The sequence below is a fragment of the Pelodiscus sinensis genome, chromosome 4, assembly GCF_049634645.1.
Source record: "Pelodiscus sinensis isolate JC-2024 chromosome 4, ASM4963464v1, whole genome shotgun sequence".
NCBI classification, from domain to species: domain Eukaryota; kingdom Metazoa; phylum Chordata; order Testudines; family Trionychidae; genus Pelodiscus; species Pelodiscus sinensis.
Window position 1 is genome coordinate 44,974,910 of NC_134714.1, and position 22,339 is coordinate 44,997,248.

General features: G+C 41.0%; 1 protein-coding gene across 5 annotated transcripts in view; it reads right to left on the reverse strand.

Annotated features, from left to right (window-relative positions):
• The window catches only part of LIN52 (lin-52 DREAM MuvB core complex component), a 132,641-nt gene that overhangs the window by 105,751 nt on the left and 4,551 nt on the right, over positions 1–22,339 (reverse strand). For all 5 annotated transcript variants that reach the window (XR_012903386.1, XR_012903387.1, XR_012903388.1 and 2 more), the window contains exons 4-5: positions 18,000–18,066; positions 12,909–12,992 (exon numbers count right to left, since the gene is read on the reverse strand). Coding sequence is in view for 2 of the 5 variants with exons in the window: in XM_075926882.1 (XP_075782997.1) it covers positions 12,909–12,992; positions 18,000–18,066 (151 nt within the window). In the remaining 3 variants the exon portion in view is untranslated. The remainder of the gene's footprint in view (positions 1–12,908; positions 12,993–17,999; positions 18,067–22,339) is intronic.

The following is a 22,339-nucleotide window of genomic DNA, read 5'->3' on the forward strand; positions in this document are numbered from 1 at the left end:
GGGGAGAAGAGAGGGTGGGAGAGGGGAAAATCTGGGAGGAGGGAGCTAGAAAGGGGAAAAAGGGGAGGGTAAGCTCAGGGTTGGGGTGGCACCGGGCCAACTTGATTGTCATGCAAACCTGCTCCTGGGTTCACATGTGGCCTTTGGTGGCCAGGCTGGCAGGTATCCTGCCATAGACAGCCGTGTTCCTCCATCTAGTGCGGAGATCATGGACATTGGGGGCATCTCCCCCAAACCTGAATAAGCTCCATGATCTCCACCCTGGACCAGAAAGGTGCTCACCTTCTCTGGGCCCTAGCAGGCTCTTGGGAGCTGGCAGACTGTTCCTGGGGAGCAGTGGAGGGCTGGCTGCCAGTGGCTTGCTGGCTCATGTTTTGGGGCCACTGGGTCAGGGGCAGTGACTGCTAGCTCTGGGCTGGCAGGCTTGGAGCTAGCACAGGCACCGTGGCCAGAGTCTACCCCTTTAAGGGCTCCAGGGAGTGGGGGAGGGAGAGAAATGTTCTTGGTTGAGGCTGGAGTGGCCAACAGGGCACCCTGGGGAGGCTGGAGGCCCCCTATTTCAAAGTAAGTGTCTACACAGCATTATTCCTCATAGAATGAGGTTTACCAAATGCGGAATAAGAACTTCGCTATTTTGAATTTATTTTGAAATAGTTTGGCTGTGTAGATGCTAGGAATGTTATTTTGAAATAAGGGCTGTTATTTGGAAATAAATTTGCTGTGTAGATATACCCCGAGTGGCTTTATCAAATGGTGGCTCTTTCGATCTAGCCAATTTACTATGCTTGCAACTGTAGTTTTGTTTTGATAATAAAAGATTGTTTTTTTCCTAATTAACCGCTGTTGGTTGATTGTTGTGTCCTTAGGACTCAGTGCCTAGTTTCAAGGGCAGAGTCCATTGTTGTCTGTGGATTCCCTCTGTTTTTCCCAACTCCAAGCAAAAGAGAAACTTTATCTTAGGGAGGGGATTTCCCAAGTGATCTCTTCCCTGATTTTCTTGGAATTATTTGGGTGCTGGCAGCAGGTCTTGCAAAATCTGGGTATTAGGATTTTGGGGGGCAGGGAGTTTCTGTACCACAGTCCGTAAAAGAAAGGTTTTGGGGTACTCTTGCGGGCCCCCAACTTTTGCATTCATCGTGCCAGAGTAGGGAAAAGCCTTGACAGGCACAGGCCAGAGATAATTGGGGCAAGGCTGGGGCTGCAGCTGGGGGTGGGTCCGGGGCCACAAGTGAGGCAGGAAGCAGAGCTGTGGTCAAGTCTAGGGGCAAGGTGCAGAGCCATATCCACAGGCTGAGGCTGGGGGCAGTGAGGATCCAAACCTGGGCTGGAGCAGTGCTTGAAGGTACTTCCTCTCTCCCCTGTCAGGACTGGTCTAGACATGAGTCACCCTCTCCAAACTGTCCTCCATGCCCCACTAAGAGGATGTACCCTAGAGTTCGGGGACGTGTGCTCTAGACACTCCCACCTCCACCACTAAGCTCCAGAAAGGAACTGTGGGACATGTTCTTTTTCTGAACAGACGGTAAGGCTGTGACCATTGTAATGCCTGGTTTCTGCCATATGTTTTTTACTGCCAGCTAGTCCAAAATAAAGTGCAAGGGCAAGGTAAGACTGGTATTCCTAGCTCAAATACCTTTTAACTGTTGCCTTTATAGATTCCTGAACTGGTCTAAAAAATAAGCTGTCTTGTACAGTAGCTACAAAAACTGGGGAAAATGTAGGCTGTCTGCACACAAATATCCTGAGTAAAATACAGCCCTTTCTAACAAAACTTCTTCTTACTTAGTAAGCGTACTGTGTTGTTAAACATCAATGATAAAAAGTATGCAACTATTTTTAAAGCCATGTTATCTTTGCCACCCATTAGGCAACTGTGTATGCAGTCATCTGATTTGTGCACCCAACTCACAGAATTACAGAATCAGATGGATAAAGGTGTCTGATTTATTTGAAAAACTGCCTTCCTTAGTGTCAGCTTCAAAATTAACCATCATTTAAAACGAATAGAAAAATTTAGTATCTCTCCAGTCCGAGCTGTTTCAGACGACAGTTCTACATCAGTGCACATGTCGAGGTTAGAGAACCATAAGTCCCTATTTAAAAAAATAAAATAAAATAAAAAAAGCTTACCTTCTGCAGAATCTGAATGTGTTGTGGCAATATAAATAAACAAAGTGGCCTGGAAAGGGCCTACAGACTGCATTTTCTACTGTATTTTAAGTCATTTTGAACTCTAAGAAAACACAAAAAAATTTCCATTTTGCTGTGAAAAAAAATGGTACACATCCCATGGTCAGAAGAATATCCCCAAACTACAAAAACTAAAAAGGAGGTCCTGTATACACAAGTGGCAACAACAGGCATCAAACAGAAAATAGCAGGGAAGAGAAACGACAGAAGTTTGATTGTTTGACACATTTATGGGTGTTTTAAAGATTTTTTTCCCTTTTTTCAGACTTCAAGAGCATGCACATCTCCTCCCACAGTCAGCAAAGAGCTGTCAATGGCTGGCTTAGGATGCAATATTAATACTCTACACTGAGACTCACAAAAGCACTTCCCCCCCAAAAGGGTGGGGGGGAAATACAAGAGTCTAGCATTTTCTTGAGACTGAGAAATTCATTGCACTCTTCATAAGGCAGAGGAAGAATACCCCGAAAAGATTCATGCAATAATAATATATAGTATTTTTGGAGAATGCAGTGATTACCTAAATACTTGTATTTGTTTTGTGGTAAGCCTAAACTATTTATGCATATGTGCAGTATGATATTTAATACTCCCATTTTTGTATTCAGGAACAGTGTATGTTTCTCTGTTTTCAGAACTTACTGGTCAAGTCAACCACCTGGTTCAAACTCCCCACCCCTCAAAAAGCCCACCAAAATGAATTTAAAAAATAGCAACCAAGGTCCAGGCTCAATTTCCACCCCACCATGGCAACCTAATCTCCTGGCAAGTTAATGCAAATCAAAGTGAACACTTCTCTGCCACTGGTAGCAAAGCGTGTTTCTTTCCCAAGAGAGGCCTGTAAAACAGGACAGTCACTGACAGCAGTACAATTACTGACACAGATACAGACTTTATGGACATGTTTATCTCTGCTGTAAATCCACACTCTCTCTCCACTCCGATTCATGAGTCATAAAGAAATTGCAGATAATGAAAAAGTTGGAGAAATTTACAGCATGTCGGAAACCTCAGACAGCCAGAAGAAATTAAAGAGCTGACTGAGGATAAATCACATAGGTACAATTAAAACTTCCCATACCTTCTTCACTTCCAAACTGGCATACAATCCAATGAAGATGATGAAAAGTTGAGGTCATGACTCCTCTGGCTGTAATAATTTCTTAACTAACTACATGTCAAAATTAGCCAATTCACAGATCATGTGTGAATGCCAATTTCAAGCTGGCACAGTCATCTCTCTCTTCCAGTGGGAACTATCCAAGAAGCAAGCCTGTCCATAAACAATACTAACTGTGATGAGCAATAAATGAAAAGGTGATTTCCTTGTCCAAGAGCCCCTCTTGCCATACCACTGTGCATTAAAATAAGAAAGCGGCTCTAAGGTATTGTGGGAGGGGAATGGAAAGGATGATTGAGAATCAGAATGAAGGTCAGGGTTTCTTGTTTCAAACAGGGACCATAGTGCTCAGTCATTATGGGGAGGACAGCCATTCATCTCTTTTCAACCATCCAAAGGTGAGGTCAAGAATGGGTGCACTCACCAAAGTGCAAACAAGCTTTATTAACCCAACACTCTCCCCAGGTGACTGACTGACAATACTTGAAAGTTCATATCTGTAAGAGAAAGTATGACAACAGCAGAACTGCTTTATTTTACAGGACACTAATTCCTGGACTACAGCTTGTGGTTTCAGATCAGACATTGTTTAAGCCACAGGTGAACCATCCAAGAACAGATCCACATTTTAGACAGAAAGTTTACGCTCTTATCTTTGCTAATTAAATCCCTGTCAAACTAGCTGCATATTACAGAAATCAAAATGTCCAAGGAGGGTAATTCTGTCTAATACTACACCAGATTCAATCATTATAGCATACAATGCAATCTTTTCTGCACAGAAGCACTATAAATTCAGTGTTATATAAACAAGATAAGGGAGAAAGATTTCAGGCAAGAATGAAATGAGATGAAGTGATTCAGGGAGGCAGACAAAGGTAGGAAGCCTGCTTCAGGAAACAGGAGTTGTGAAGACAACCCTTGTTGAGAGTGATGATCCCATGTAGAAATTCAGAGATGACACTTTCTTAACCCTATCCGCCAGGGTCCCCTTTGGGCAGGCAGAGAGGGATGAGTAACTGTACTGTCAGTGCCTCCAGCATATTGCACTTGACTTCCCAGCTATACCCACTACTAATTCACAGTTACCTCTACTCTACTCAAAACATGGTCTAAAGAATGGGAAGGGAGGGAACGTAAGGGAGTCTTTTTAGTCAAGGAGAAAGACATCTCAGTTTCCATCTGATAGGAACTAATCAAAGACTTAAAAGGTCAGAGCAAATCTTGCCACATTTTTAGGTGCCTCTTCTCAGAAAAGTTACCTGCTTTTAAGCCATCAGGTCAGACAACTTACTGTGCTTAGCTTCTATCCCTGGAAGAAGCCTGCCTTTACATGAGCTCAAGTGTTTCCAAGATGATGGGATGCATCCCAGAATTGTTCTGGTGATTCAAAGACATACACTAGGGCAATTCAACATGCAACCTGCGGTGCAATTTGGATTTACGAGGGGCTCAACACGCCGCCCGCAGGTGGGAACCAAAACGAAAAAGTAGCCAAATATAATGGTCTTCTGTTGATATTCATTTTAGCAGTTAAATTCCTGGACTGTCATAGCTCATTGAAAGCTATCATATAGGTGGAAATCAGGTAAATATTGCGTTTTATTAATATCAGCAGAACTGACTTAAATGGGGCCTGCGTGTTGTGTAGTTTTGCCTTAACCTTTGTATTCATGCCCATCAGTGTGAAAGAAGCTATTTGCATATATTGCATGTATATGCAACCACACTTAAGTTGTGGCCCTCGGCATGTGCTGAGAGAATCACCGTGGCCCCCAGGGCTTCCAAAGTTGAGTAGCCCTGACATGGGGGGGGGAGGGGGGAAAGAGAGGAAAGCTTTTGGGCCAAGAAGTCATAAAAGGTTGTAGCTGATCAGCTAAACTTATGGAGCACTCTCCACTGGCAAAAGGATTTTCTGGAGCTCCTAGTGCAATAGGCTCAATATATCTTTCAAGAAACACTAAAGTTGTGGATGGTGCTATGCAGCTGAACGAGGTAGGTTGGATTGCTGTGGAGGTGCTTGGAATGACAGAAACTAATCCTCAGAGGCAGAAACCCAGACTTCCCCTCTCCCCATTAATGACTTCCATCTCATTTTGAACAGTAGGTTGCCCCCAAAATACAGATGTGACAAGAGATGGAATTTAAATTTAGCTGAACTTCCCCAAATTTGTCTGATACTATAGTGGATATTTTATGACCAAAACAGTAATAAGCTGAACCCAATAATCCTGCCAACAGGAGAGAATGTACCAACCCTGGTTCCTCAAGCTGCCAAAGGGATCAGCTCTGTTGTGCTCTGACACCACAAGGCTACCTGGCTAAGTACTCTGTGTTTTAACATTTTTGGTGTTCCTTATTTTGGTTCCTGGCAGGGCATAACTAGTTTTCTAGGCATATGGGTAAATTGCTATGAATCTTCCAGTTCACTCTGATCTCTCCATGAAATCTGGGTAAGCACTTGGGTAAGAGACTATAGCCACCAGGACAGCTAGATGTCCATAAATGCCCAAAGTAAATAGAAAGACCTCTAAGCGTGGCATAGAATGAGTCACTTTGAGTTGCCATAATCAGACTCTAATAGGGGATGCTCTTTATTCTGGCTGAGTACTTATCTCAATGTCCCAATACAGTGCTGCTTGAGGGTCCACATTTCAGAAAAGGCATAAAAATCAGCATTTGCTGATTCTTTTTAACATTAACACATTAAGAATAGGCTTCCTTCTCTTTGGTAAACTAGCACTGAGGTACTGATAGCAAATATAGTCATCCTGGACACTTATCACTGCCCTGTCTCCCAGAAGGATCCTGCCCCCATATCGCTAGTTTCTTCCCCTCTAAGAATAAATCCTCTCCGATAGTTCCCAGTGTAGCAGTTACGTAATCCCATCTCCAAGAAAGCAGTTTTAGGAGATGAGTCTTCAAGATAGACTCTAAGACTACAGCTTTGTCCAGAGAAATGTACAGTACTACCCTCCCTTGCATCTGCCTGCACAGAGGAAAGGGAATGAAGGATGGCAGCAAGTAGTTTTTACTAAAAGGGACAGCTAGGGGAAGAAGCTCTTCAAAGAGAATATAAATGCAGTGCAAAGAAGCAAGAGTTTCTTCTATCCATCTCCTGCTTCATCATCTCTGAAACAGACAGTCTCTTCAAGTTAGAGCATCCCAATGTTACAAACACTTGGAAAGGTGTCCAATTCCCAAAGATTTGAGATCCTAAGATACTTTTTGCAAATGGTAACTGATGTCCAGCCTCACTGCAGGATAGGTAACATTCTGCTTCCTCCAAGCCACTTTACACCTTGTCAAGATATAGGATTCTTCACTTGTCCTTCCCTACTGTATAGTGGCATACTGGTGTTAGGTAGCAGCACGTTGCCTAAGACCACCTGTGTTCAATTTGAACAATGATTCAACTGTCTTTTTTGGAGACTTCAGAAAAAGATGTAAGATACATTAACAAAGTTATAAGGAAGAATCTGACCCAGGCAAAAAGATTTTCCTAAATTCTAGGCAGCAGTTACATTTGCAGTTTTTTAAAGATCCAAGCAAACGTCCTACAGATTTTCTCCATTAACCATACAGACATGAATCTTTTAAGCCTCACTAAGTTTCAGGTTCAAAAACAGGATATGGCAATGAGTTCCACAAGTTAATTAGGCATTATGTAAAAAGTAAAGTGGCTACATTTTAGCAGTAGAATATATTGTTTGGATTTCTAATGTGGGGAGAAGTCAGCAACATGGAACATATACATGCTTAGTGCAACTTGTTTTATTTACATGCATATACAAATCATGGAAGAGATGGTCAAGTGGCACCCAGTGAGTCCCCTCCCCGTTCACAAATCTCCATCCAAAACCCAGTGCCTGGTTCCCATGGAACAAATCTGCCTTGATAACTGACTCTAGGAAGGAACACAAGGAATAGAATAACTTGCTGCTAGTCACAGCTTTCCCAAAAAAATATGAAACAGGAACCACTACCAGAGCATTATTTCTGAAATTAAAAATGTGCTTGCAAACTAAGAAAAAGACTCAGAAGACACCATGTAACAGCACCAGCTGGCGATTCCTGCCACACCATTTAGTAATGATTATTCCTGGCTCTGCCAGGTAATTCAAAGAAGCACTGGGCTGAACCTCAAAGATCATTTGAAAAAAAAAATCAGAAGGAGGATAAATGATACGTGAAGCTTCTCAACTTACTACTATAGAATATTTTTTAATCTGCAAAGGTCTGTAGCAAAATTGTTGACTGTGCTATAAAATATAAACCCCCATGATGGAAGAATGAAAGCGTACATGAGGGAAGAGGACATCAATCCTAGAATAGCGTTAGATAACACACAGGTTATGTTGAGGAGGGGGTTGTTTTCTTTGTTTTTGTTTAAGATCAATTCCATCCTTGGATCTGATAACAGAGTTGAGCAAAAAGGTGTAATAGCACCTGTCAAAATGCACCACACTCATGTTTTAATTATTTCTATTACAACAGCACCTAGAACAGAGTTGGGCAATTAGCCTGTTAAAATAATCTGCAGCCTGGACGGAGTTATTTGCTTGCTCACAGATGGGGTGTCACCATCCCGGGAGGGAGGGGGGGGGGGGGAGATGGAGGAGAGCGGGGGGGGAGGGGGGGAAGAGTGATCCTGCTGGCTGAGGGGCGCAGTGTGAATAAAGCTGCCTCATACAATTCCACTTCACTCCATTTCCCCATCAACACAAGTTGTTTCTTTTGTCTCTCTCAGAACCCAATTCCAATTACTGCTTCCACACTGGCTGACTGACCTGAGAGCCAATTAGGTTCTAGCCAAGCAACGAGCAGGGGCAGGGCATACCTTAACCAAAGGGCAGTAGGTTACCAGAGCCAGATGGCACAGGACGGAGCCAGTGTCAAGAAGGAATGGGAGCTGAAGCCCATATGCCACATCATGCCACCACTCAGCCTACCCAACTCAGATTCCACTCTACGCCACCCAGTTTTGCTTACTGCCTTTCCGCTGGCCTCAGATCCCAAAGCCAATCTGACTGTCCTCTGGCCATGGACAGTTCAGGGTGCATCTCTGCACACAGAGGGGCAGTAACTCCTTCCCATCTGGCATGACAGGAGAGCAGCCAAGCCACACTTCAGTAGCACTGCAACCTGGTGCATGGGCTCTTGCTTCTAGTCCCAAGGCCTGCCCCAGGGGAGCAGAGCAGAGGCAGTCTATAAGCAGCAGAGAAAACACATTAAAATGTTATGTTTGATGTTTTCATTTATTAATCCGCTAGTCTTCTGCATATTAAAGAAGGTTTGTGAAAGAGGTATATTTAAACTGTTTCCCTCTACCCCCATTTAAAGGCTGTGCTGTAAGAGGCTTTTAGAAACACTTTTTTTTTTTTATACACACAGTTAAAGCTGTACTATAATAAATTTTGAGTTACACAACTGTAAACCATCCATAGATGGTGTGGCACTCTGTCCCCCTCTAGTGGTGATTAGGCCAAATAAGGATTGATGACCATGCTGCAGTCTTAGGCTATGTCTACACTGCAGTTTTTCTGGGATACTGGAGGTATCCCGGAAAAAAAAGACCCTTTGCTGCATCCAGGGAATTTTGCTGCGTCCAGGAAACGCGTCTGCTCTTCTGAATTTTTTTCGGAAGAGCAGGCGCACGTTTTCAGCATCTCTGTAAACCTTGTTTTACGAGGAAGAAGGGTTTTTTCCCCCCCCAACATTTGGCCCAGTGTAGATGGACCAAATATCGGAAAAGCCTCTTCCGGAAAAAGCTATGCAAATTGCAAACTGCAATTTGCATAGCTTTTTCCGCCTTTTTTGGAATAGCAGTGCGGTATTAGACATAACCTTAGATAAGAAAACTGGGCCTTTTAACTGAGGTAATGAAAGCTAATTAATTATGCTCAAGATCACCCAGATTTAATCCCCACTACTGAAAACCCATGCAGGGGCATTCAGCCTAACAATATGTAGCCTCTAAAAAATAAAAAGTCATACAGTCCACTGAACATTTTTCAGTGGATTTTGTGGTCCTCTACTAAGTTGCCTATCTCTGAGCTAGAGGCAGAAAACAAATCCTGGAACTTTAGAGTACTGTAGACATAGCCCAAGAGATGATGTTCTCCTTATTTCTCTCCAAATAAAGGGCTTTTGCACATATTTCAAATTCATGGAAAGGCCACAAACAAACTTTAATCACCCCATTTCTTCAGTCCAGTTTAAAGACTTAATGGAAAATAAAAGTAGAGTACTGTGTCCTTGGTTAAAAGCTTCATTTTAAGTTAACTGGAATGCAGGCCATCATAGTTTGAGCTCTGGCTTTATATCTAAACTCTGATGATAAAAAAACCCAAAGCAACAAATTAACCTTTTATTCCTCTTGGAAAGTACCAATCTAGAAACACTGATGTTATCCATACTGTACGTGGTTTACAAGAGTCAACCCAACATTCAAGGTGAAACAATTTTTAATTATGCCTCAAAGAAACTTGCAATTTATTGAAAAACTATCACAGATAACCAGGGCTCAACAATCTTTGTAATCTACTCGCCTGTGGCGAGTAGATTACAACCCGGAAGAGCTGGGTTCCGGCAATCTGAGCATGCGTAGAACACCGGACAGCTCAGCGAGCCCTGCAGATAACACCTAACATCAATGCTGATAAAGGCGGCCCTGGATGTACATTCAGAACATATACCACCTAAGAGAAACAAGTGAACTGTACTGTCACTCTCTGCCCTCAAAAACTGCACCATGAGATTATACTACTGTGATCACAAGGAGATAGATACAGCCAATCCCAATAGGAGATTCCAGCTCAGTTACTGAGGGAAATTAAAGTGAACGATTTATGGTAGTGATCTATGGGCAACAAAACGGCAAATGAAATTTAATGTTGAGCAATGTAAAGTAATGCATGTTGGAAAAAATAATCTCAACTATAAATACAATATACTGGAGACTAATTTAGTTACAACTACTCAAGAGAGAGATCTTAAAGAATTATTATGCATAGTTTTCTGAAAACATCCACTCATGTGCAGCAGCAGTCAAAAAAGCAAACAGAATGTTAGGCATCATTAAAAAAGGATAGAGAACAACACAGAGAATACCTTATAGCCTTTATATACATCCATGGTATGCCCACATCTTGGATACTTCATACAGATGTGGTTGCCTCATCTCAAAAAAGATATATTGGCACTGGAAAAGGTCCAGAAAAGGGCAACAAAAATGATTCGGGGTTTGGAACAGGTCCCATATGAAGAGAGATTTTAAAAACTTGGATTTTTTCAGCTTAGAAAAGAGGAGACTAAGGGGGAATATGATATAAAATCATAAAATCATGACTGGTGTGGAAAAAGTGAAAAAGGAACAATTATTTACATATTCTCACAATATAAGAACTAGGGGTCAGCAAATAAAATGTAATGGGCAGCAGGTTTAAAACAAACCAAAGAAAGTTTTTCTTCACTTAGCGCATAGTCAACCTGTGGAACTCCTTCCCAGAGAATGTGGAAGGACTTTAACAGGATTCAAAAAAGAGCTAAATAGATTCATGGAGGTTAGGTCAATCAATGGCTATTAGCCAGGATGGGTAGGAATGGTGTCCCTAGCCTCTGTCTGTAAAGGGGTGACAGGACAGGGATCACATGAGGATTACCTGTTGAGTTCGCTCCCTTTGGGGCATCTGGCATTGGCCATTGTCAGCAGACAGGATATGGGGCTAGATGGACCTTTGGTCTGACCCAGTATGTTCTTATGTTCTTAGTGGTTCCTAATCTGGGAGTTCTGAAACATATCATGATTTTTGAAGGCGGGTACATTTCCCTCTTCTTTCCCAACTCAGCAAATGAAATTTGCTTATTCCATTAAACAAACAAACAAAAAAAAAGCCACACACACACACACACACACACGGAAGAGGAAAAAGCAGGGGAAATTTCAGTTATAGACTGCAAATGTGAGTATGCAATAGAAGGCTGTAAATGAAAACTGCTTTGTAATTTCAACTGTACAGGTTGAGACAATAGATAGAGGAACTGATAGATGTTCTCTTTCCAACCTAAAGTTTCCTAACTCTTTGCAAGGACCTGCCATCCACAATAATACCTCCAGTAATATGTAGTGATTCTCTTCTTCAGTTACTGCTATTTTAACTTGTTTTTGCAGATAAACCTGGTGTTTGTTTTTTTAATCACATACAAAAAATATTAAAACTAAGGATGCATGACATAGTGTATTAGACTAGTTTCTCATTACTGGCTATTCCTTTACATTTTCAAAAGTCTTAGCGGGGTAGCCGTGTTAATCTATAACTTTAAAAAACCAACAAGTCCTGTGGCAACTTCAAGACTAAAAAAAGAAATTGTATTTATACAAAAAAATACAAATCAGGAGAGAGAGGGTTTTCTTGGTCACTAGTTCCCATTGCAATGCTATCTTCACTGAGCAGTTTACATGATATTCAGATTAAGGATGTTATAGTATAGTCAATTAACCGATTAGCAAAAACTTATTGGTTAATAAGTTTAAGGGAGGGATAGCTCAGTGGTTTGAACATTGGCCTGCTAAACCCAGGGTTGTGAGGTTCAATCCTTACAGACACCATTTAGGGATTTGGGGCAAAAATTCATCAGGGATAGTACTTGGTCCTGCTGTGAAGGCAGGGGACTGGACTCGATGACCTTTCAAGGTCCCTTCCAGTTCTAGGAGATAAGCAATCTCCATTAAAAATAATAATAATAATGCTACAGACTACACATATTCCACCACCCAGGCCAGTAAATTTAGCAGCAGCCTGGCTTAGTCCTGGTTCATGCTGGGTCCAGGACCTACTCCGCTACAGCTCTGCATTTAAAGTGTATTAAGAGCCAGGCAGCTCAGTTCCAGCTCACACTGGGTCTGGGAGTTCAGCTGCTCCTCTCCCCGCCGGACAGGGGCTGCTGCTGCTTCTATCAGAGGCAGCAGGTCCATGAGGGGAGCTGGTATTTAAACTGGCTCCCCTCATGGTCTGGCTCTCACCCGGCACCCTGTGCTGCTGCCTCTGTTTCAGAGGCAACAGCATGGAGTGTCAGGGGGGCTTCACGGAGTGGGGCCAGAGCGCACCAGCTACCTGCCCCACCACCAGGAAGTATAGAATGGTTGAGTAACCGAAGTATAGAATGGTCAAGTAACCAATAAGGAGTTCATGTGGTTACTCGACTATTCAATTAACCGATATTTAACATCCATAATTCAGATCGGTTTTCTGGGCAGTTACATTCTAATGATGTCTGAATTAGTAGTAGTATAAGTTTAAAAAATTCCTTCTAACATTCATTTGTCTGTTGAATTTCAACTTATTGCCCTGTTAAAAGTAAGTTAATTGGGAACATATTATGGGGAAAAACAGGATCAATGAAAGCCAAAGAAAGAGAGACCTTGGAAGATTTGGTAAAAGACCCAAGTACTATTTATTTGTTCAAATCAAATGTTGAGAAATTTTACACATACATTTCTAGCTAGAGAGGACTGCAGAACTGGATAGAGCAAGTTAAATGTCTGAAGTGAGGAAATTCACTATGAAAGCCACTAGTGAACATGTATAGCACTTACATTCATCTAGCCCTAGCTGATAAGCCAGGTTCTGCAGGCCTCGCACCTTCTCCATTAGGTTTGCTGTGGTAAGGCTTCCCAGCTCTAAAAACAGAATAAATGTGATTAACATTGTTTGTTGCCCTCTAGTGGTAACTAATCCATATTAGCTATTTAGCAGAGAACTTTCAGGTCACACTGAAGATGTGCTCTCTACCACTTGAAGATGGCTTATATTCAGCAGTCCTCTTCACATTTGGATGACAGGGAAATAATGTAGGTCCATAGCTTCCTTATTGGAATTCCAAGTATGGGTGCCTAAATCTTGATTACAGAACTAGACAAAGAGAAGTGACGTACTCCTGTAACCCACCCTTCTTCTAGTGCGTAGTTCTTCCCTACTATTTACTTTAAATTGCATTTTGTCAACCCTAAGTTTGACTACTCCATGCAATAACACTTCCACTAAGGTGGTGTTCCTATAGTCTGAAAAATTCTCATATTTCTTGGATTTTTCCCTTCCTTTCATCTCACTATTCCTTGTTAGTCTACAGTTCTTCAAAAAGTGTGTAAACACCAGAGAAATCTGTAGACAGATACATTGTGCTCTCTTTTCACCTTAGACATGTTTCAACTGAACCACCACTTATTATGAATTCTTTTGCTCTTCAAATGATTTCAGCAATAGTCTTTATTTTGTTTCTCTTTTCTGAGCTCCCTACTGCATGAATACCGCTGACATACAAAGCTGTACATGGTATTTCCAGTGTGACTGAATGAGAGCCACACATAGAAGGATTATTTGCCTTTTTGCTTTGCTATTGTCTGTCACCCCATAGTTAATTATTTTGGGAGTAAACAAGCTTGAAGCTGAGTAGGAAACAAATACAAGTTAACAAGAACTTCTTAAATTCAACCCACATTTTCAGTAGGAATTAGAGACGTGTAGCTTTTGTGCTTGAGACACTAGTAAAGTGGCTATTGTTTCATAGTTGTTCCATAGCATAGCCAACTTTGTACTTAAAAGGAGAGATTAGGTCTGTTACATATTGATACAAATATGTTCTGCAGAATTATTTACTTATCAAATTGATTTGAGAGCTCAATTAATCTGTTAATTAAATTAAAAATTACACTTCAATTCCACCAGGGGAAAAACCCAAAGTGTTAAGTCAGGGGATTGAGAAAAAAAAATACCGATTAACTTATAAATACAGTCTGTATCTTAAAGTTTAATTTATTAGTATGAAAACATTAATTTACTCATAACCATTATCTGCTTTGTGATATCCATATGTAACTATATCAGTACTCAAATGATTGCTACAGAATTTAAGATTTCATTTAAAAGCTACTTCTAGTACTAGGCTTGTGAAGATAACACTGAAAATATGAATCAAGGCCAATTGATTTGGTGGGTGCACCTTCACTAGGAAAAGGGTATAGATAGTTCTCTGAAAACATCCACTCTGAAAACATCCACTCAATGTGCAGCAGAAGTCAAAAAAAAAAAAAAAAGAGAGAATGAAAAATCATTGGGAAAGGGATAGATAAGACAGACAATATAAAAGTCACTACACTGTGTGCAGTTCTGATTGCCCCATCTCAAAAGAGAGACTTTAAAATTGGAAAAGGTACAGAAAAGGGCAACAAAAATGACTGAGTATGAAAGCATCCAAATGAGGACAGATTAAAAAGAATGGAACTTTTCAGCTTGGAAAAAGACTACAAAAATGAAATAGACTAGAGATTTGTAAAATCATGACAAGTGTGGAAAAAGTGCATAAAGAAGTAAATAACCCTTCCTTACATAGCACAAGAAGCAGCAATCACACAGTGAAAGTTAATAGGCAGTAGGTTTAAGGACAAAGAGGTTCTTCTTCACAATGTATAGTCAAGGGATGTTATAGTTTGGGCCTTCACCACATTCAAAAAAAGGATTATGTAAATTCGGGGAGTATATGTCCATCAATAGCTATTAGCCAAGATGATCAGGGATGAAACCCCATGCTCTGGATGTCCCTAACCTCTCAACTGTCAGAAACAGGGAGTGGACCTGGCATAAGCTACTGTCAGAAGACTGTAAAGTAATGCACATTTGGAAAAATAACCCCAACTATAAGTATAGTATGATGGGGACTAATTTGGCTACAACAAATCAGGAAAGAGATCTTGGAGTTATCGTGGACAGTTCTCTGAAAACTTCCACGCAGTGTGCAGCGGCAGTCAAAAAGGCAAATAGGATGCTAGGAATTATTAGGAAAGGGATAGAAAATAAGATCCAGAATATCTTACTGCCCCTGTATAAAACTATGGTACACCCATATCTCAAATACTGTGTATAGATGTGGTCTCCTCACCTCAAAAAAGATATTTTGGCCTTGGAAAGGGTTCAGAAAAGGGCAACTAAAATGATTAGGGGTTTGGAACGGGTCCCATATGAGGAGAGGTTAAAGAGACTGAGACTTTTCAGTTTAGAAAAGAGGAGACTGAGGGGGGATATGATAGAGGTCTATAAAATCATGAGTGGTGTGGAGAGGGCCGATAAAGAAAAGTTATTTATTAGTTCCCTAAATAGAAGAACTAGAGGACACCAAATGAAATTAATGGGGAGCAGGTTTAAAACTAATAAAAGAAAGTTCTTCTTCACACAGCGTGTAGTCAACCTGTGGAACTCCTTGCCAGAGGAGGCTGTGAAGGCTAGGACTATAATAGAGTTTAAAGAGAAGCTAGATAATTTCATGGAGGTTAGGTCCATAAAAGGCTATTAGCCAGGGGATAAAATGGTGTCCTTGGCCTCTGTTTGTCAGAGGCTGGAGAGGGATGGCAGGAGACAAATTGCTTGATCATTGTCTTTGGTCCACCCTCTCTGGGGCACCTGGTGCTGGCCACTGATGGCAGACAGGATACTGGGCTAGATGGACCTTTGGTCTGACCCAGTACGGCCGTTCTTATGTTCTTACAAGATACTGGGCTAGATGGACTATTGGGGTACGTCTAGACTACATGCCTTTGTCGCCAGAGGCATGTAGATTAGGCTACCAGACATAGGAAAATTAAGCGGCGATTTAAATGATCGCCGCTTCATTTAAATTTACATGGCTGCCGCGCTGAGCCTACAAACAGCTGATCAGCTGTTTGTCGGCTCAGCGCGGCAGCCATGTAAATTTAAATGAAGCAGCGATTATTTAAATCGCCACTTCATTTTCCTATGTCTGGCAGCCTAATCTACATGCCTCTGTCATCAGAGGCATGTAGTCTACACGTACCCTTAGTCTGACCTTCCAGGACTATTCTTATATTATGAAGGTACATTAACAACATCTTTCTCCTTAGTGAAGACAGTCTGCAGGAGGATGCATCTGAAACAGTATTTCTGACAAGTGCAAAAGGTCACTGGGAACAATTAACTTTGAAATTTAAGTTGCGGCCATTTAAATGGCCACATCAATTAAATTGCTGCTGACCATATTAGCAGAATGAGAATGCAACATTTCTCTGCAGAGGCTGGTGGATGGTGACTAGGAGGATTATAGTGCACTCTGTTACTGTTGCCCTCAAATATAAAAAAAACCCAAAGAGCTAGGAAAGTTCTGTCAGCCTTGTACTAAAGAACCAATATGCACAAGCTAGAATCCTACAGAGAAGGTATCTTTACAAAACTCACATTTTGAGCAGAAGTAGCAGCACCTACAGGGACAAACTGTGTTACAAGTATCCATGGGATTATGGCCAGTTTGTGATTGCTCTTCGGTCAAATTCTGTTAGCATATGTGGTATAGAACCCATGCCATCTATACCTGACTTTTCTTCCTTCTGCATAATTGTCTACCCTTAATTTAATGGTTCAATATTAGCATCAAGCAGCTACAGAAACCTACTTAATTACCAACATCCCCTCTAATGAACTCTCCTGAGCACTTGTACTTTGTATTTCATTCTCTGAATATGTACACAAACAAAAATGAACTCAACATTCTCTGCCACCTCCACCTCACTATTCTCTGTGTACTTTAAAATAAAATTAGGTTTTTGTGACCCAATTGCTCCATGTAGATTCATAGGATTTAAGACCAGAAGAGAGTGTCACAATCTTGTGCAGTGGTGCCCAACCTTATTACACCTAACCTAAGCATAACCTTGTGTAGGCCAGATAGATTCTACATGCTTTAATACGATTTAGAGTCACTATTTTATTTATTGTTTAAATTCAGATTGTTTTGTATTTATTGTATTGTATTGTGTATTTACAAATTTGAGTAAACTTTGTATCCAAATATGGTCAAACATTTCTTCAGCCTGATGAAATCTTCAAGATCTAAAATGGAAACAGTGCAGTAGAACTACTCACTGTGCTCCTAGAGCTCCTATTTTCTACAGTTAATGCACTCACAGGAAGCTCTGTCTAACATTTCAGAAGTTGGCAATGTTTCCTAGATCTGTCCATGCACAAGTAACTCCCAAAGAAACAGTTTGAGAAATTTTCAGTTGAGCTGAAGGCTCCACTTTCATTAGCCTGTGAAAATTAGTAAGATTTCAATCTAAGGGGGAGAACAAAAACAAAAAACAATCAACTGAGTGAAAATAAATCTTGATTTCTGGAGTGACAGGCACAGAAAGAATATTGGCTTGTGCTTTTTCTTTCCTTTTCAAATAGGGTAAGAAAGTATTCTCCTGCAGATGTTTCACATTAAAAAGAATATTATAATATTTCATAGTTCTCTAATTACATAATCACAGAACAAAAAAACCCAAAAAACAAACGAACAAACAAAAACAAACAAACAAAAAAACCACACACACACCACCACCCACCCTGACAAGAAAAACAAGTTCTTCTCACACTACAGAACAAGGATGAAGTGGATTTAAAAAAAAATGTCTGCATGGAAATTTCAGGAGGATTTAAGAATTAAGAGCAAAGAGGGCTTTCAACATAGATTTAGGTCACAAACTTTCCACACACAAAAATATATTTTTAACTGCCCTTTCAAGCCCTATGTACTGCATAATCAGCACACTAGGCAATAGCTTAGGTTCTTTCCCTTTGATTTTTCAAGTTTCCACTGACCTAGACTCCACATTATAAACTATTAGATGGAAAGCACTTACCCTTTAACATATCAATATCATCATTTTCTAGTTCAGCCATCCATTTGGGAGGAGAATTGGTGATAGGCTGTCAGAATACAAACAAAACACATGCTCAACCAAGTATTTTTGTGTATTGCTGTAAGTGGTGTATAGCTACCAGCTCCAGCATCTGAAGCAATGACGACACCCAGACAATAATATAAGTGGACTAAGGACTAAACTCAGGACACTTTGTAAAGAGCTATCCTGGTCAGATGCTGTATTTCTCCAATTCCTGTATTGCTAGCATTTTCTCCAGTCGCTGCTATCGTCTGACGCAATGCCCGGTCACGCAAAGGGCAGTATAGACTGTAATAGCTTCTGATAGTCACTAAATGCAAGTCTAACTTCTAAGTGTCATATACAGTATGAAGTAGAAGATTCAGAATTTACAAAAAAAATATATCTTCCAGAGAAGAATAAGAAAAAAAAAGTTACCTTAGAAAGAAAATACAGACTGTGACAAGAAACATGTGCACGAAGGGGATAGTTATGTATGTATGCCTAATAGAAGTTTCCATAGATTCATAGAAATAGTGACATTAGTCATCTAGATTTAAAATAGATCATGGACAAAACACTTGGGCAGGGTACAGTGAGGGAAACAGGGATTTCATAAAGAGAAAGCTGCAGCGGCACAGGAGCCAAGCAAACAGAGCTGTAAACAGGGGAGTTTGAGTGGGAGTTTGTAAAGCGAGTTTGGATTGTGGGACCTGGAGTTTGTTTTTGCTGTGGAGAGGGTGTTTTGGTTTGTGTGTTCACTGGACTAATAGGATTTTGGCGAGAAAGTAGATAAAACACAGAGGCATTAGTGGCCACGGCCCAAGTAGTAGAGAACACAAGGAGGATGATTGGATGTGGTAGCTGCGGTATGTACATGATTCTGGAGGGGGTACCTGAAAGGAGTTTTGTTTGCATGAAATGCCGCCTGATAGAGCTGATGGAAGAAAAGATCCAAGGACTGGAGATGCAGGTGGAAACTCTGGTCGAGTTTAGAAGGGGGTTTGAGCAGATGATGGGGCAAAGGCATGACGTGGCTGAAGGGGAAAGCTTAGATATGCAGATGGAAGCAGGATCAAGGGCCTCAGAGGGGGGACTGCTGGGCGAAGAAAATGGACAGTGGAAGCATGTGACTCAGAGGACCAGGCAGAAGAAAAGATGGGTCAGTGAAGGAAAAATAGAGCTCAAGAACAGGTATGTGGAGCTGGAAAATGTAGAAGGGGTACAGCAGGTAGATAATGAAGATGGAAGGGTAAGGAAGAGAAGAGTGGCTAGTCCCATAGATAAAGGGGAAGACTTAATGGAGACAACACCAATAATGAGCATTAGGATTACAAGGGAAAATAGGAATGGCAAGGACTTGCAGCCAGAGGAAGCTAGAGATAGACCAGAGAATTGCACTGTCACTAGGAAAAGGCAGGTCTATGTGATTGGGGACTCCTTATTGAGAAGAATAGATAGGCCTGTAACCAGAGCTGATCCAGAGACTAGAAGGGTGTGCTGTCTGCCTGGTGCTAAGATAAGAGATGTGGAACTGAGGTTGAAGAGAATTATTAAGGGAGCAGGAAGGAATCCATTGATCATCCTTCATGTAGGAACAAATGATACAGCTAGATTCTCGCTGGAACGAATTAAGGGAGTCTATGCTAGGCTGGGGAGGATGCTCAAGGAAATTGAGGCTCAGGTGACCTTTAGTGGGATTCTGCCTGTACCTAGAGAAGGGCAACTAAGATAGGACAGGATTATGATGATCAATAGATGGCTTAAGCAGTGGTGCTATAAGGAGGGCTTTGGGATGTATAGTCACTGGGAGGCATTTATAGACAGAGGACTGTTCTCTAGAGATGGACTTCACCTAAGTAGGGAGGGAAATAGACTTCTAGGATGGAGGCTGGCTCATCTTATTAAGAGAGCTTTAAACTAGGAATTTGGGGGAGACGGTTGGGAGATGCCCAGGTAATCTCTACGCCAGATTTTAACACTGAGAGGGAGGAAAACGAAGTAAGAAAGGATATAGCTGGGGGTAGGAGAATGAACATGAGGAAGGGTGGGGTGGACACTAGTCTAATAGGTCATATTGGAGGTATAACGTCTATGCCAAATTGGGTAAAGACTGTGAATGAGGCCAAACAGCAAAAATTAAGATGTTTGTACACCAATGGGAGGAGCCTAGGTAACAAAAAGGAGGAACTAGAGCTATTGGTCCAGGAAGTGAAACCAGATATTATAGGAATAACAGAAACGTGGTGGAATACTAGGCATGACTGGAGTACAGGTATTGAAGGGTATGTGCTGTTTAGGAAAGACAGAAATAAGGGTAAAGGTGGTGGAGTTGCATTGTATATCAAAGATGAGGTAGATTGTAAAGAAATAAAAAGTGATGGAATGGAGAAGACAGAGTCCGTTTGGGTAAAAATCACATTGGGGAAGAAAACTATCAGATCCTCCCCTGGGATAGTGCTTGGGGTGTGTTATAGACCACCAGGATCCAATTTGGATATGGATAGAGACCTCTTTAATGTTTTTAATGAAGTAAATACTCATGGGAACTGTGTAATCATGAGAGATTTCAACTTTCCAGATATAGACTGGAGAACAAGTGCTAGTAATAATAATAGGGCTCAGATTTTCCTAGATGTGATAGCTGATGAATTCCTGCATCAAGTAGTTGCTGAACCAACAAGGGGGGGATGCTATTTTAGATTTGGTTTTGGTGAGTAGCGAGGACCTCATAGATGAAATGGTTGTAGGAGACAACCTTGGCTCGAGTGATCATGAGCTAATTCAGTTTAAATTAAATGGAAGGATAAACAAAAATAAATCTGAGACTAGGGTTTCTGATTTTAAAAGGGCTAACTTTAGTAAATTAAGGAAGTTAGTTAGGGAAGTTGATTGGACTAAAGAAATTATGGATCTTAAAGTGGAGGAGGCCTGGAATTATTTTAAGTTAAAGTTGCAGAAGCTGTCAGAAGCCTGTATCCCTAGAAAAGGGAAAAAATGTATAGGCAAGTGTGTTAGACCAAGCTGGATGAGCAAGCATCTCAGAGAGGTGATTAAGAAAAAGCAGAAAGCATATAAGGAGTGGAAAATGGGAGGGATCAGTAAAGAAAGCTACCTTATTGAGGTTAGAGCATGTAGGGATAAAGTGTGAGAGGCTAAAAGTCAGGTAGAGTTGGACCTTGCAAAGGGAATTAAAACCAATAGTAAAAGGTTTTATAGCCATATAAATAGGAAAAAAACAAAAAAGAAGAAGTAGGACCGCTAATTACTAAGGATGGAGTGGAAGTTAAGGATAATCTAGGAATGGCCCAATATTTGAATACTTTGCTTCAGTCTTTAATGAGGCTAATGAAGAGCTTAGGGATAGTGGTAAGTTAACAAATGGGACTAAAGATAAGGAGGTAGATATTACCATATCCGAGGTAAAAGCCAAACTTGAACAGCTTAATGGGAGTAAATCGGGGGGCCCAGATAATCTTCATCCAAGAATATTAAAGGAACTGGCACATGAACTTGCAAGTCCATTAGCAAAATTTTTTAATAAATCTCTAAACACAGGGGTTGTACCATTTGACTGGAGAATTGCTAATATAGTTTCGATTTTTAAGAAAGGGAAAAAGCGCAACCCGGGTAACTATAAGCCTGTTAGTTTGACATCTGTAGTATGTAAGATCCTGGAAAAAATTTTGAAGGAGAAAGTAGTTAGAGACATTGAGGCTAGTGGCAATTGGGACAAATTACAACATGGTTTACAAAAGGCAGATCGTGCCAAACCAACCTGATCTCCTTTTTTGAGAAAGTAACAGATTTTTTAGATAAAGGAAATGCAGTGGATCTAATCTACCCTCGACTTTAGTAAGGCATTTGATACAGTACCACATGGGGAATTATTGGTTAAATTGGAAAAGATAGGGATTAATATGAAAGTTGAGAGGTGGATAAGCAACTGGTTAAAGGGGAGACTACAGCCGGTCATACTGAAAGGTGAACTGTCAGGTTGGAGGAAGGTTACTAGCAGAGTTCCTCAGGGATCAGTTTTGGGGCCAATTTTATTTAATCTTTTTATTGCTGATCTTGGCACCAAAAGTGGAAGTGTCCTAATAAAATTTGCGGATGACACAAAGTTGGGAGCTATTGCCAATTCAGAAAAGGATCGGGATATCATACAGGAAGATCTGGATGATCTTGTAAATTGGAGTGATAGCAATAGGATGAAATTTAATAGTGAGAAGTGTAAGGTTATGCATTTAGGGATTAATAACAAGAATTTTAGTTATAAGCTGGGGACACATCAGTTGGAAGTAACGGAGGAGGAGAAG